Genomic DNA, 15,501 nt, shown 5'->3' with positions numbered 1-15,501 from the left:
ATAAAGAGAAACAGTTTCTAGCAGCAGTAAGGCCAATAACCAGATCTTCAGGTGAGTTAAGGTGGCTGGCAAAACAACCAGAGGTGACATGAGGAAACATTTTTGTGATCTGAAATGCATTGCCTGAAAGAGTGCTGGTAGCAGCTTCAAAGGTAACATTCAAAAGAGAATTGGAGAAATACTGAGGGATGAAGACTGATCAGTGAGGACAGAACATGGGAGGGTGGGGGGGGGGGGGGGGGGGGGGCAATTGGATAGCTCTACCAAAGAGCTGGCCTAGCCAATCCATTCTATAATTGTAAATCAGAGACTAGGTGTGTGAGGGAAGGATTGATGGGATGGGAGATGGAAGCGTGTTTTCGCAAAGAATTTGGAAAGAAAACTTTGAGAAAAGCTGGTGGGAGAATTACTCTGACAGGCAAGTTTCTTGGAAACAAGGTTGGGACATGTTTCAAAACTACCTTCACCTCTGCTGGCATTAAAAAAAGAAAAAGAAGATTTATATTTACAATGCCTTTCTTGAACTCAGGATGTTTCAAAGCGCGATAAAACCAACAAAGTGCTTTTGAATTGTAGTTGCTGTAAGGTAAGAAATAGTTACCATGATGGAAGTAGGGCAGAAACTCCATGTACATTCACCTTTGACAGGTTAAAGCTAACATAGCAGGAGCAGCTCCAAGGAATTTGCTGGTCCAAGTGTTTTCCTACACATTGCAGGTAGAGAGGGAACTGAAATTTTCTATCACAGTACATAAATCAGTGCATATGCTTCTATAAAATATAGGCCATAGCATGGTTCAAGACTTTGCAGCTACAGAATTATTTTGCCAAGTCATGCAGGCAATGGAAAAGGAGTGAATATGTTCAGACTGTCTGTGCCCCATCCCTGTTTCTTGTGTTAATCTTGCAAAAATATAGGAGTTACATCTGAAGTATTTGAATTCATTGGACAGAATTCTTCCAAGCTCCTGCCAGCGGGTTAGATGGTGGGCATGAACCGAGAGTCTGGCAGGAGACCCAGAAATCTGTTTCACACTGGTGTGAATTTACAGTGGTGCCCACCATGGCAGGTCAGAAACCCCGCCATTAATTTGCACCCATTTGGAACAGTGGAGTGGGCAGACGTCAGGAGTCATCTGATCAATGTCTGGGGCATCCGGAGTTTGGGATGGAGGCAGTCTTCAACTCTGGATCACCAGAGCAATGCGTTGGGGGAGCATCTGCAGGTGGACCTTTCAGATTTGGTGCCCTGGAGGGGGTCCATCTCCCAGTCTTATAATGCTGCTGGAGATCCATCCTCGTTTTCAGGAGATCCATCTTAATTTTCAGGCAGTCCTATTCTTCAGTAGTGGGCCAGTAATGCTGGGCGCCTTTTCAGTATGACACCTGGACATAACAGCAGACTAGGTTCCATCCAGGCCTGCACTGCCACTGAATATGGCATAAATGGTCACGGGTAGAAGAATTGGTGTATTTTCCTGCCTCCACAATGGAAACTCTCCATGTTCCCACCATCACCGTGGGATATTCGCCAGAATTTTACCATCATCCCACCCGGAAATCCGAACAGGCGAGGGCGGACCATGGAAAGGTCTGTTAACCTCGGGTGGGATTTTACGGTTTCGGGGTAAGCAAGGCTGTAAAATCCTGTCCACTGTCTCAAAAGGGGGGAAATTCACTCATTGTTTTAGGCAGTTACTGGCGCTCTGCTGCTTTTCTTATTACAAATTCTTAAAATTAGTCAAATGTTGGTTGGAATTTCACAATTTGTTAATTTCCTTTCAGAATGCATGATGCATTAAGGCTATTTTTGTAGGCAATTTGCATGCTCAGGATTGCATTAAATGCATTTTGAGCTGGGGTCAGATGTTCTGTTCAAATAGGCTTGAGGCATTAGATAGTCAAGAGCTGCTAAGAGGATATTGGCTCTAATTTTGCAGTTCTATTAATTAACTAAACTGTCAACGATTGCCATCAATATAACTGGGAAATTGAGGGCAGCTTCTGGCACCCGAACATGTGCAGTTAAACCCAGAAATCTAGAAGTAGCTGTCATTGATTCCCTGCTCTTTCACAGGGCGCTCTGTTGAAGTCCCCACAGATGGCAATCTTTAGAAATCACTGAACTGGCAAGAACTTCCCTTTTTACGTTGTCATATTGCTATTAAAAACATCTGAAAAAGTTATGCCTTTGTGAATGAACTGTAACTGGATTTTTAATGGTTTACTAAGTCATAACTACTGCTGAAACACCTCTTGGGTCCTGGAAAATTAATTTTATATTTGTATAATATCAACTTTTTCCATTTCATTCCATCATTTTGAAATGTTTAAGTTAATGATATTTCAGCTTCTGAAGTGTAAGTTCCCATCTTCATTTCATTCTTTGTAAAATCTATGAAAATCAGAGCTTTTTACTTCCTGTTTTGTTCTCTGTGAGAATACTTCAACATGATTGGCTTACCCCACTTGATGACATCACTGTTGCGAGACACCAGGAAATCCCTTGACTTGGTGCCAGTTTCAAATTAATGTTGGGAAACATGAAATCCATGCCACAGAGATTTTTGATCTTGGTGACAAGCTTCCTCTGAAGTCAACAGCAAGTGCCTTTGCTTCACCAACAACTACATATACCAGACCAAATGTAAGAATAGATAGGGCTGGGCTGGATTCTTGGGGATGAGGCAAAAGTTGTTGGGAGTGTGTAGCAGACAAGCTATTGGACTTTAAAATAAAGAGAAGTGTGGGCAGCAGGTTACACACAAGCTATGTAGTAGATTAGAGCAATGGGAGGCAGTGAGCTGGAGAGAGCATAGTGGCTACAGTTGATATAAGAGGGTGGGAAGAATGGCATTATCAGCATATGCATAATTTTAGAATATTTTGTAGGGAGAGGTGGGCTATGTCCAGCAGGTAATAATGTGTGCAGCATGCTTCTATCTGTTAGGGGAATACCTGCTGGCAGGAAAGATGTCAATGTCAAAATGACTGCACAGTTGGAAGGAAACGTGAGAGTTTATGCTTTCCTTTTTTTTCAATTATTGAATTGATTATGTGCTATGTTAAGGCTATACAATGGGTAGTTGAGGAGCTGTAATAATGTATGTGCAACAAAATTATTTTGTAGAATGTAGTGATCAATCAGAAATGAGATTCTGAATTCTAATTGATTCAAATTCAGAGATTTAATTGGTTGAAAGAACAAACTTGGATTTGTATAGTCCCTTCACTTTTTCAGAACATCCAAATAACATTTAATCAGTTCACCCTTATTGTTAAACAGGCAAACGTGACCAATTTCTGTAGAGCATGGTTGATGAAATATTTCACCACTTGGTTGGTTGGGAAATAAATGTTGACCAGGAGAACCAAAGAGCAATTCTCCCGCTCTTCAAAGACTCTCAGTTATGTTTGCTTAATCGAGTGAATATACCATTGAGTGAATGCACCACTCCCTCTGTACTGCACTGAAATATCAGCCTAGATTTTCTGTGGAATTTTCTGTTTTTTCAACTAAGTGTCATTTTGGGCAGAAAAGGCGGTGACTAGCCTGCTGGCTCCACTGACGGCTTTTCCCACCATATTTCTTGAAACTTATTGAAAAATAATGCAGGAGGCAGGGCCCACACCGTCACGCTGGCGGGGCAGGCTCTTTCAGCGCAACCTTGACCTTCAAAATCGGGATAGGACGCCTTGATCTAACAGATTGAAATAAAAACAAGGATTCCCCACAGGCACTGGGAACACCAGTTCCCCTCCCCCACACATACATGGTGAACATTTCTCTCCCCCTCCCTGCTCCCGAATGCACATGGAACATTTCCCCCCTCCCACAAACATGGGAAACACCCTCCAGCAGACATGGGGAAGCTCCCCAGCACTGCCCTCCTAGTGCCAGGGGACAGTGGCCTGGGCATGACCCCCTCTTCCTCCAGGGGGCTGCACTTACCTGTGCACCTCCAGCCAAATTCCCATTTTACAAAAGCTGTTGTAAACAATTGGTGGGGTTGGGGGGAGGGGGGGGGTGTTGTTGAGGGGATAATAAAATGGGGAAGTCCACAATTGATATTAAAATGTATTTAAATTGGGTTCCAATCATTAGTTGGCAGGAACCCTGTTACGGCATTGGCAGGGAGCAGGGACAATCCAGCAAGGAAATGCTGCCGGCGTAAAAGCTGTTTTGAGACTCCCGCTGGATTTTCTGCCCCCGCCCACCGAATATGGGGGTGGAAAATTACAGCCTGTGTTCAAAGCTTTGGAATGGATCTTAAACCTGAACCTTCAGACAGTTGTTAAAAAATCCTACCATTAAGTTCAGGCCGAAAGGTTGCTCTCTCTGACTGGGTGATCGCATTGGTTGAAAGGATACTGATGTACATCGTGACATTACAACTGACAGTTATTTTTAAGCATAGTACAGAGATATAAATTATGGAAAGCAGCTCTTTTCTAAATTACTATTATTAGCCTGTTCAAAATTCAGGCACCATTGCACAGCCAATTATTGTCTGAAATCTGGGGAATATTTTTTATATTGGGGAATGATCAGCTTTTAAGAAAAAGGCTTCAAAATTGCTCTGAGGAATATCTTTTTTTTTCTACTTGTGTCTATAAATTTTTCTTCCCTTTTTCTGTCAATCTATCTCTCTATCTCTCATCTTCCATATTTTATCATTGCGGTTATAAGTCATCTTTTGAACTCAACTTTCCCTTTTCCTTTTAAGATGCAATACATGAAAGATGAAAATGCATGAAGGGGAAAATCCAGTCCCCAGTGTCTACATGCGGTACTCCCAAGTCAAGTGCAACCGGTTACATGTAAAGTTTATTTTATGCTGCTTCAACAATGTGCCTCTGTTCCAACTTCGGAAGAGGCAACTCTCTACTGCAACAAGTGGCATTTACCCATTTCTTTGTACCAATCAAATTGGGCTTGGCATGGTCAATTAGTTCTAAATGGGGACGCAGTGGTATTTTCACTGGATTAGTAATCCAGAGTCTTGGGTTAATGGCCTGGAAATCCCCGTTCGAATCCCACCATACCAGATGGGGAAATTTGAATTCAATGAAAATCTGGAATTGAAAGTCTAATGCTGACCATTAAATATTGTTGTTTGTCATAAAAACTGATCTGGTTCATTCATTTCCTTCAGCGAGGGTAATCTGCCACTCTTACCTGTCTGGCCTACATGTGACTCCAGAAATGCTCTGTGAAATGGCCTAGCAAGCCACTCAATTCAAGGGCAATCAGGGTTGAGCAATAAATGCCTGTAAATGCTAAGAACTGATTGAGAATCAGTGAATTAATTTCAGGCACGGTTCTTACAGCCAACAAACAGGTGACATATTTATTGGGATTATCTGATTATGTTTAATTATTGTTAGGACCTTTAGCTTTTCAACTGAATAAGTCAAAAATATTTTAACCACGTGGGATTAATGGATCTGCTAAGATTTTCACTGATGATCTGTGGATGGTATGCTGTGAATCTACCCATTTTATCTGGTAAATTGCAAGTCAGTGACCTTTCTCATGACATATTCTCCTCCATTAATGATTTTTTCCAAAGGCCTTGGAACTGTGGTGCTCCCTACCTGCCTTAATCTTTTCATCCTCTTCAAACAATGAGTAGCATCACCGACTTGGTGCTCCCTGCTTTACCTCTTTATTCTTTTCATGTTTGGTGTCATCCTCCACTGTCGTGGCCTTTCACCTTTCCACTATATTGCTATCTGTCTGCTTTTCTGTATACATGAATGAAGCTGCTTATTTTAAAGATTTTACTGGTTTCTGTTCTAGGTTCATGCACCTCAAATATTGAGAACTGGAGAAACAAAAACTTGTTGCAAGTCTTTGGCTATAAATCATAGAATACACGTAATAGAATTAGTCAAAAGTTGAAAGTTAACCTGAGCAACACATATTATCATGAATCCCCTATGCCCTCTACTGGCTGAAAGATTTTCTTCACGTGATTTCTCTCAAAATATATTCATGGTCTTCATAGTTTTTTTATTTTTATTAGTGGCACAAGTAAGCTTACATTAACACTGCAATGAAGTTACTGTGAAAATCCTCTAGTTGCCACACTCGGGTGCTGTTTGTGTACACTGAGGGAGAATTTAGCCTGGCCAATGCACATCTTTCGAACGATGGGAGGAAACCCATTCAGACACGGAGAGAATGTGCAGATTCTGCACAGACAGTGACTCAAGCCGGGAATTGAACCCAGGTCTCTGGCGGTCTGAGGCAGTAGTGCCACCCACTGTGCCACCGTGCAGTTTAATTCATTTGCAAAGATTGATTTGTCAAACTTGTGTGGACACATTAATGCAAGGCCCCATGTCTTGTTCCTTTTTACTGGAATAGATGGATACAATCGAGCTTCTGTGTGCATGAAATATGTTAAGAGTATTCATCCATTTAAAAACTGTCTCCATGGGTGGAATTCTACACCCCTTCCCACTGGCATGATCTTGCAATCCCACCAAAGTCGGAGGACTTTTGAATGGCTCACTGCAGTTTGTGACACTGCCCCTGCTGCCACAATGGGGCTGAGTGTTAAATATGAAGTTGCTGTAATGTACTGTTTCAAAAAGATTCTGCAGATATCTGTGACACTGGTGATACTGCATTTACTGCTTATTCCGAGTTGGTCTGAGATATTGGTTGCTTTGTGAAATTTGTAACTAGGCCACTTCAAAGAACATGAAGGATTAGGTGTTTTGTCAGCTCAGGTAGGACAACTTTCATCATCAACAAGTTATCACGTTTATTGAATTTGGTTTCATAATTTACTGAAGTGAGATTTGAACTCTCAGCTTGTGGGTTGATAGTCTGCTCCAAATTCTTTGTTCTGTCTGACTTGATCACGGAGGTATTTATTGAATATGTCACTGAGCAGCAAGCAGGCATTGCAGAACTCCTTGTTATATAGAGTAGAAATCTAATATTCAGCTTATATTTGGAGCTGCTTGTAACTAGAAGAGTGTTGAACAATTTAGGAAGATAATTAAAACTGGAAGAAGACTGCAACAAAAATAGCTTTTATCAGTTTTGAAAATACACACCAGCACTAAAGAGAGTAAAAAAGCACAAAAATGATGCTTGGATAACTTGCTAATGATGTCAAAGGTTGCTACGGTAAAATTTTGTTTTTGAAAATAAGCTTAGAATTGTTCTCCTGTATCTGGTTTAATGTGGAGCTTATATTTAATAAGCTTCCAGCTTTCAGCACAAACTTCTTTATTCTGCTACTTTAACCAGTTGGTACTGTACCCTATATCATTTTGCCTCTATTCTATCAGGCGAGGTTCTGTATCCAAAGTCATGTAATGAGTTCATTTAGAGTGACCTCTAGTTGTTTAAATTCTACCTATTGTGCAAGAAGCTGTATTGACATTCTATGGGACACACTAATTTCTTCACACTAATTTAGAAAGGAATAAACTCATTAACGATAGTCAGCACGGTTTTGTGAGAGGGAGGTCATGCCTCACTAACCTGGTGGAGTTTTTTGAAGAAGTGACTAGAATGGTTGACGAGGGAAGGGCCGTGGATGTCGTCTATATGGACTTTAGTAAAGCGTTTGATAAAGTCCCTCATGGTAGGTTGGTGCAAAAGGTTGGATCTCATGGGATAAAGGGGGAGGTGGCTAGATGGGTGGAGAACTGGCTTGGTCACAGAAGACAGAGGGTAGTAGTGGAAGGGTCTTTTTCCGGCTGGATGCCTGTGACTCGTGGTGTTCAGCAGGGCTCTGTATTGGGACCTCTGCTGTTTGTGATTTATATAAACGATCTGGAAGAAGGTGCAACTGGGGTGATCAGTAAGTTTGCGGACGACACGAAAATGGCTGACTTGCAGATAGTGAGGAACATTGTCAGAGGCTACAGAAGGATATAGATAGGCTGCAAATTTGGGCAAAGCAATGGCAGATGGAGTTCAATCCAGATAAATGCGAAGTGATGCGTTTTGGTAGAACTAACGTAGGGGGGAGCTATACGATAAATGGCAGAACCATAAAGGGTGTAGATACGCAGAGGGAACTGGGTGTGCAAGTCCACAGATCCTTGAAGGTGACGTCACAGGTGGAGAAGGTAGTGAATAAGGCATATGGCATGCTTGCCTTTATAGGACGGGACATAGAGTATAAAAGTTGGGGTCTGATGTTGCAGTTGTATAGAACGTTGGTTCGGCCACATTTGGAATACTGCGTCCAGTTCTGGTCGCCACACTACCAGAAGGACATGGAGGCTTTAGAGAGAGTGCAGAGGAGGTTTACCAGGATGTTGCCTGGTATGGAGGGGCTTAGTTATGAGGAGAGATTGGGTAAACTGGGGTTGTTCTCACTGGAAAGACGGAGGATGAGGGGTGACCTAATAGAGGTGTATAAAATTATGAAAGGCATAGATAAGGTGAACGGTGGGAAGCTTTTTCCCAGGTCGGTGGTTACGTTCACGAGGGGTCATAGGTTCAAGGTGAGGGGGGGAGGTTTAACACGGATATCAGAAGGATGTATTTTACACGGAGGATGGTGGGGGCCTGGAATGCGCTGCCGCGCAAGGTGATGGAGGCGGACACACTGGGAACGTTTAAGACTTATCCAGATAGCCACATGAACGGAGTGGGAATGGAGGGATACAAAAGAATGGTCTAGTTTGGACCAGGGAGCGGCACGGGCTTGGAGGGCCGAAGGGCCTGTTCTTGTGCTGTATTGTTCTTTGTTCTTATTGAGTCTGGAAAGATTTCATCACTAATTTTCCTTTATTTCCTTTCTTTATAGGATGCCTTTGTGGACCTATACGGGAACAATGTGGAACCTCTTTTCGATATCCCATGGCCTTCTCTTCGGACTGTCTTGGGTTTTGCTGCTGTGGGGGCTTGTATAACTTTTGCTTATCTAGCCCACCAGTATTAGCCATGATTATACAAGAGTTTTCTTTTAACCAGAACTGCTTGCAAAAATTTCTTAGGCTGCTTTCAGGTTACTGACGAGTTGTTTTATCTAATGGGATCAGATTATCGGCCTTCTTGACACCTTAGAAATATTCTTATATTTATAATCATTGAAACTTTTCAGGTATGTTTATATTTCTTTAGCGTCTGCGATGAGTTTATTCATATAAATGTGAAGCAAACTCAAAGTACATTTCACTGTGGGTTGGACTTCTTAAGCTGACTGGATTCTACATTTCATAATATATTGGAAGGATTGTGTTACAAGATGGTGATGTGAGTGGGTAGAATTTTACCTGCATCAATGTATGAGGCAGGAGCCCTGAATTTGGTCTTGCTTAGTAATGCACTGGTGATAACATAGTGCTTGACAATTGAGCACAATGTGAATCAAGGTGAGTGCATTATTGGCTTTTTAACAAAAAAATCCACTTTGAAATTAATCATGACCTCAAGACTTAACATTGTACAGAACTTCATGGAACGGCTGAAGAGGAATTTTTTGTGCTGATTTGAACATGTGGAAACTTATTGATCATGTTGTTGGACAGCAAGCGGGTATTACATGATTTCTTGTTGTATAGAGTATAAACCAGACACTTAGCTTATATTTAGTTCTGCTTGCCACTGGAATGGCATCTGATATCTATACTGAAGAATTCAGGAAGAAAATTAAAACCGGAGGGGGACTGAAAAATAGCTACTATCAGTTTTGCAAATATACACCAGCACTTAATGGGAAAAAACACAAAAATGATGCTTGAGTAACTTGCTGAAGGTTGTCACGGTAAAATTTAGTTTTTGAAAGTAAACAGTAAAGCTTGTAATTGTTCTCCAGTGTCTGAATGAAATATGCAATTTTTGCAGAGTATTTTCTGGTTTAATGTGAAGAATATGTTTAATAAGCATCTAGATTTCAGCACAATGATTTTTTTAAATGTTTAACAATGGTTCCTGTCGTAGGTGTGAACTTTTTTAAAAAAAGAAATGTACTCTCTAAGTTCATTCCATTTCCTTTCAAAATTTAGCTTAAACTTTTTCTTTTAATTTAAAGTTTACAATTCTTACTAATCAGAAAGGCTGCTATTAGGTAAGTGCTGTAGAATAACCAAGCGGCTCTAAATAGAGTAAATACCAAAGGGCGATTCCTAAATCATTGTGCTGTGTGAAATTTAGAAGATACTGCTTGCTTTGTATAATGCATCTAGCTTTGAACTTTCTGACTGTGCTGATGAAATGCATGCGTTTCCCCCAAACTGAAGTTACTTCCAACCAGTGTATCCGGCTGTATGACATGATTTTACAAAACTCTGCTCACCAACGAAGTCCAGAATATTCGCATTCTTCAAAGACATGAGAATGGAATGCTGTGCCTTTGTCCTGTAGAAGATACCACACCGGCAAACTACAAAAGACAGTACTTGCTTTTGTCAAACCTTGATGGAGACTGACTTCAGCGACCTTGGGGAAGTTCACCATTCTGCCAGTGTGATTAAACTTCTTTGAGTGACTTCTGTTTCTAAAATGTCAAGACTTACCTTATGCTTTCCAACTCAAGTACTTTCTCCTAATGCATCCACCAAAAATTCTGAAGTACAAACAAATTGTAGTTATAATGATCACCAGATGCTAAAGAAAAAGCAAATTGTATTTGCAGTAGTGCTCCATCTACTGATGACAACCAACTTCAACCTACTAACACCGCATAAGACAAAGTGAATGTACCATGAAGGAATGCGTATAACTGAAATCATCAGTAAGTTAACAGTATTGTAATTTCATACGGAGTGATATAAGGCTATCAAGAAAATTAAGCACATTTTAGTAAAAAAAAATATTTTTTTAAGCATTTTATGAGGTTGTAAAAAAAGTCATTTCTATTTGAAGAAATAACTTGTGTGTTTGTACATCTTCAGTGCACTCTAGTATGTTATTTCTATTGCAGGAAGGAAGCTGTCTTGTCATTTTAGAAGCTGTGCTTTTGTGTCTTGGGTGTAATATTTTCTAAATGTTGACTTGATGTATTTTTTTAATATATTGTGTTAGTTATTGTACTCATTGCTATGTGATGTTTGTCACTATGATGATCTCTAATTATTTGATAAAATGACAAATCTGCACAATAGCTTGTGGGAAATGATCAGAAGAAAGCTCAGTTGAGAAACTAGGTATATAAGATGTTGGTTTGCTTTTTTAAAAATTTAAATCCAGCCCAGCCCAAAGTATGCAAATGCTTTTATTTGGGCAATGAAGGTTACATTTATTAAAATGTTCCTAATCTTCACAGTCCAAACTAGATGCCCAGCAGCAACAATGGCAAATTAGCTCCTTAACCTTAATATAAAATGGTCAGGCTGCTCAGGTATGAACTTTTCATTGCCATATTGAGTCTTTGTTACAAAATATACAGCACCAATTAAGCAGCCTACCCTATACCATTTGTACTGCTCAAATTCCAGTCAATTACATGGGTACAATTATCCCATAAAATGCGCCACAAAGCAACATCATGAAACAACTGAGGAACATGAAAATAAATTGTACTATTTGATTTTGAAAGAAGTGTCTCCCAGCATCTTTTCTGGAAGATTTAGTGCTTTTTTGCCAATGGCTAGCCTGTATGCAGTAATTCTAAACACAGAGTTCATAATGACTAACTTATACAATATCATTTTTTAGAAAGTATTTTTTATTTAACTGGAAATAAATTATCTTCATTTGACACCAATATTTTTTATTGAACAGAACTCAACAGTGACCGCATTCAACTGACATTTTTGCTGGTTCACCATTTTGGATAGAACAGAGAAATCCTTTGCAATTAGTCAATTTGTTGCTTACTTGGAAGTATTTTTTTCTCCCTCCTGAGATTCCTCTGATCTAGTCCACTCCATCCAATACATTTTTTGTTAGGTGTGTGAATAGCATCTGGAAAATTATTGATGGATTTTTTAAAGCCAAGGATTCTCAATCAAATGTACTTCCAACAGTTATTATACGGGGACTTTTACCTCATTAAATGTACCCTTAATTTTTTTTAAATTCCCCATATTAGTCCATCAACACTGATTATTGTGACACAGTGTTACTGATGGTAATTGGATCAAATATTTTAAAATGTTATTTTTCTTAGAGAATCCATTGATGTGCACATTTTATATAATGAATAGTTTTTTTCTGGGGAAGTTTTGTGGTGCAGTGGTAGCGTCCCTACCTCTGGGCCAGAGGCTCCAGGTTCAGGTTCCACTTCAGGATTTGATGGCCAACCATATTCCAGTTGGCAACAGCAACTGCAGTACTTTGCCACACATAATCATGGACCAATCTAATGCACATCCATGTCACCAATGCCCTCCTGAGGCATGGTATCCAGAGGCGAAGGAATCTTTTTCTGATAGAATGAGCTTTGATAGGTTAAGGTTCAAAAAGTGTCCGCGCCTGGCTTGTTCAAAAAAAAATCAAGGGTTATATGTTTTTGTTTTAAATCTCTCATTAGGTATGTGCCTGTTTTCTTGGAGAATTTGGAATTAGACACCCAAACAAAACTCAAGTTAGATGGGTTACCTTGAGATGGCTACTTTTTTTTTGCTAATCCTGCTTTAGTAAGCTGATTCAAGCATTGTTATGCTTGTTTGTCTCCAGGTAGTATTGTGTTGGAAGTGGATACAAGGTGAAGAATGTTTATTTTTTTAAACGTGTAAGTTTTTCTAACTGAATCCATCCTTTAATGTACTAGATTGAACATTAAGGATGCTACATGTGAGTTGCGATTGGGTGTGTTGCCCATGAGGTCATTGAAGGAGTGTGATTATACAATATGCAACTTCAATTACAAAGCTTCTGAAATATGTCTATATGCACACTGGTAATTGGAATGTAGCCACGTTGATAGCCGATAGGTGTAATGGTGAATGGGAGAATCTATTGTTTGTACATGGAATATAGGTAGCTATAGAATTGATCTTTCATGATTCCAGGTACGAAGAACCAAAATCTGATCGATGCCGAGTTTTATTGTACTTTTAAATATTTTATGTAGTTGATTGTATCTTCTTTTCACTCACAACTATTGTTTGTAATGAAGACACATCACCCATGTAAGGTGGGAGTTGCGGAGGATTTAAATGTTTTTGTATAGCTAACTAGGAATCCTTGAGTGCTCGTTAAGGATTTCCCTTGGTGGCTATTGATATATTGAAAATGTTGTTCATTTATCCATGCTCCTGATAGACAAGAATGACCTTTTTGGTACTTTACAAGTCACTTTGGATGTAAATGGTTTGTATATAAATTGTATGTTAATTCAACTAATGGTTTTTTAAATTTGTTTTAGCCACAGATAATTCATGTCAGTAGTCATTAGACTTTTCAGCGGGTGGAGTATTTAACAGGTAGTGTAGAAAGGTTACTTTTATGTTAGATGGACCTTTAATTTTTGTGAAGTTACTCAAAGGTTGAGTGAGCCATTGCTTTGTGCCGGGTGTAGTCTTTTCTTGAATTATTGGCCTGAATTTTCCTGGAGGTTGTGGCTCTGCCCCTTGGCTCAAATGTCAGGAGCGAGCTCACTTTTACAGGGCAAGGAAGCTATGATTTGATTTTACAGCCACCAGGTCATTAAGTAGCTCAGGTGACAGCTTCGGTGCCCACCTTGGAGGACGTCATAGAATCCCTGTAGTACAGAAGGAGGTCATTCAGCCCATCAAGTCTGTACCGACCACAATCCCACCCAGGGCCTATTCCTGTAACCCCAGACATTTACCCTGCTAATCCCCCTGACACTACGGTCAATTTAGCATGGCCAATCCACCTAACCCGCACATCTTTGGATGGCATTTAGGAGGCACATCCTGCCTCTTAGAGATGCCAACCAGTCAGATGGCCGGGAACATTTTGAATAACAGACTGGAAAATGGACTGCAGGGTAAATGGGCAAGTTTCAGGCAGGCCCCAGGAAAGGGGATGGTGGACCATGATTGGCAGACCAATGAGGAAATGGCAGGGTCAGGAGGTACCTACAGGCATGTGGTAATTACCACTTGGTGAGTCTCTGGTGGGCAATGACTGCCAGAACGAAAGTTGCTCCCCCGAACCATGTACACCACATGGCATTGGCAGCCCACTGGCATTGGTAAAATACCGCAGTAGCGGCAGGCGGCCCTTTGGAGGCCATTAATTGGCCATTCATGAGCCTCAGTTGCCCAAGGACAGGCTGGTTGCTGGATACCTACCCTGCCTGTTCATAGAATTGCAATGGAGATGGATAGGTGACGGGCATGCACCCCTGCCCACATCTGATTTTATGCCCCGCCTGCTCCTGGAGGTGGCATAAAATTCAGCCTTTGTTTGCAACGTATTTAAGAATCATTGCCACTTCCAAAGAAGCTTGAACACGGCAGAAAACTAAAAGTGGAGTGACCTCAGCCCCCAGATTAGATTAGCATTTCCAACTAAATTATTGAAAAGCGAGCTATTCAAAATATTGACGTGATTTGTTGAAGTTCACAATCATGTGTGTCTGCTTTATACTTGCAAAACTGATTATAGCACATTGATGTGACATTGCCAGAGTTGCAGCCTGACCTTTCCTGTGGCAAACTGTATTCTCTCCTGCATTTAAAAAAACAAACTACCCTTCCTATATAAACCCCTGTTCACGTGATTGAAAATGTACCAAAACATTTACAATCAGAATTAAAATTGTATTCATGATACAAAGTATGAAATATTAAGATAAAATGTTTTATGTATATAAAAAAAAGGTTCTCTCTGGCACTCGTCGTGGCTACAGTTCAGGATGCCGAGGAAGGATAATCCTAACATAGATATTCTCATCGTTTTAGTGCCCATTTTCAAACAGCTATGTAAAATCCTATATTATATTAGATAGATATGCTACTTCCTTTCTACTATCCAATTAACTTTGAAAATCTTCATAGATTTTGGAATGCTAAATTCCAGGACAAAGTTTGGGATAAAGTAAATGGCTGCTCATTGTAAATGGCCTTCATTTTATGTTAACTTACAGAAAAGAAGAACTATAAGGACACCTGGCTGTCTATAGTCTAGACTTCCTATATAAGCTACATATGACTTATATAAGTTTCTTTAAAATGTAGTATGAAAAGTGTCAACGATCCTATATAAGCTACATATGACCTATATAAGTTTCTTTAAAATGTAGTATGAAAAGTGTCAACGATCCCATAATTCTGTTGAACCATTTGAAATGTGTGATTTTGTTGTAGTAAATGCATATAAAGACTGTTTGTAAACAAAAATACTTATAAAGTTTTTTTAATATACTCTTGTGATTATTTTATAATAGCCATCACAAATATGCTACTGCAGACTCCATTCACTTTGTTAGTGTAGCAATGTTGCACAGAATAAAATCAAACTTTTTATGTTGCTTTTTAACTTTATAATGAAGCAAATCTTCATTCTGTTGCATTCTTAGAGCACATATAGTCATCCACTCGGGTGGTGGGAGTGGGTGCAAGGCTTCAAGCCCTGATGGAGATTAAAATAAATGTGAAGTTTAG

General features: G+C 39.9%; 1 protein-coding gene across 1 annotated transcript in view; it reads left to right on the top strand.

Moving 5' to 3' along the window:
- Window positions 1-15,273, top strand: part of LOC144510641 (apoptosis regulator Bcl-2-like) — a 136,494-nt gene extending 121,221 nt beyond the window's left edge. Inside the window, exon 2 of the mRNA XM_078240290.1 lies at window positions 8,787-15,273. Coding sequence (XP_078096416.1) covers window positions 8,787-8,921 — 135 coding nt within the window. The 3' untranslated portion in view covers window positions 8,922-15,273. The remainder of the gene's footprint in view (window positions 1-8,786) is intronic.
- Window positions 15,274-15,501: the final 228 nt, after the last annotated feature.

The sequence above is a fragment of the Mustelus asterias genome, chromosome 2 (assembly GCF_964213995.1).
Source record: "Mustelus asterias chromosome 2, sMusAst1.hap1.1, whole genome shotgun sequence".
Lineage (NCBI taxonomy): Eukaryota > Metazoa > Chordata > Chondrichthyes > Carcharhiniformes > Triakidae > Mustelus > Mustelus asterias.
This window is presented reverse-complemented; position numbering and strand designations above follow the sequence as displayed.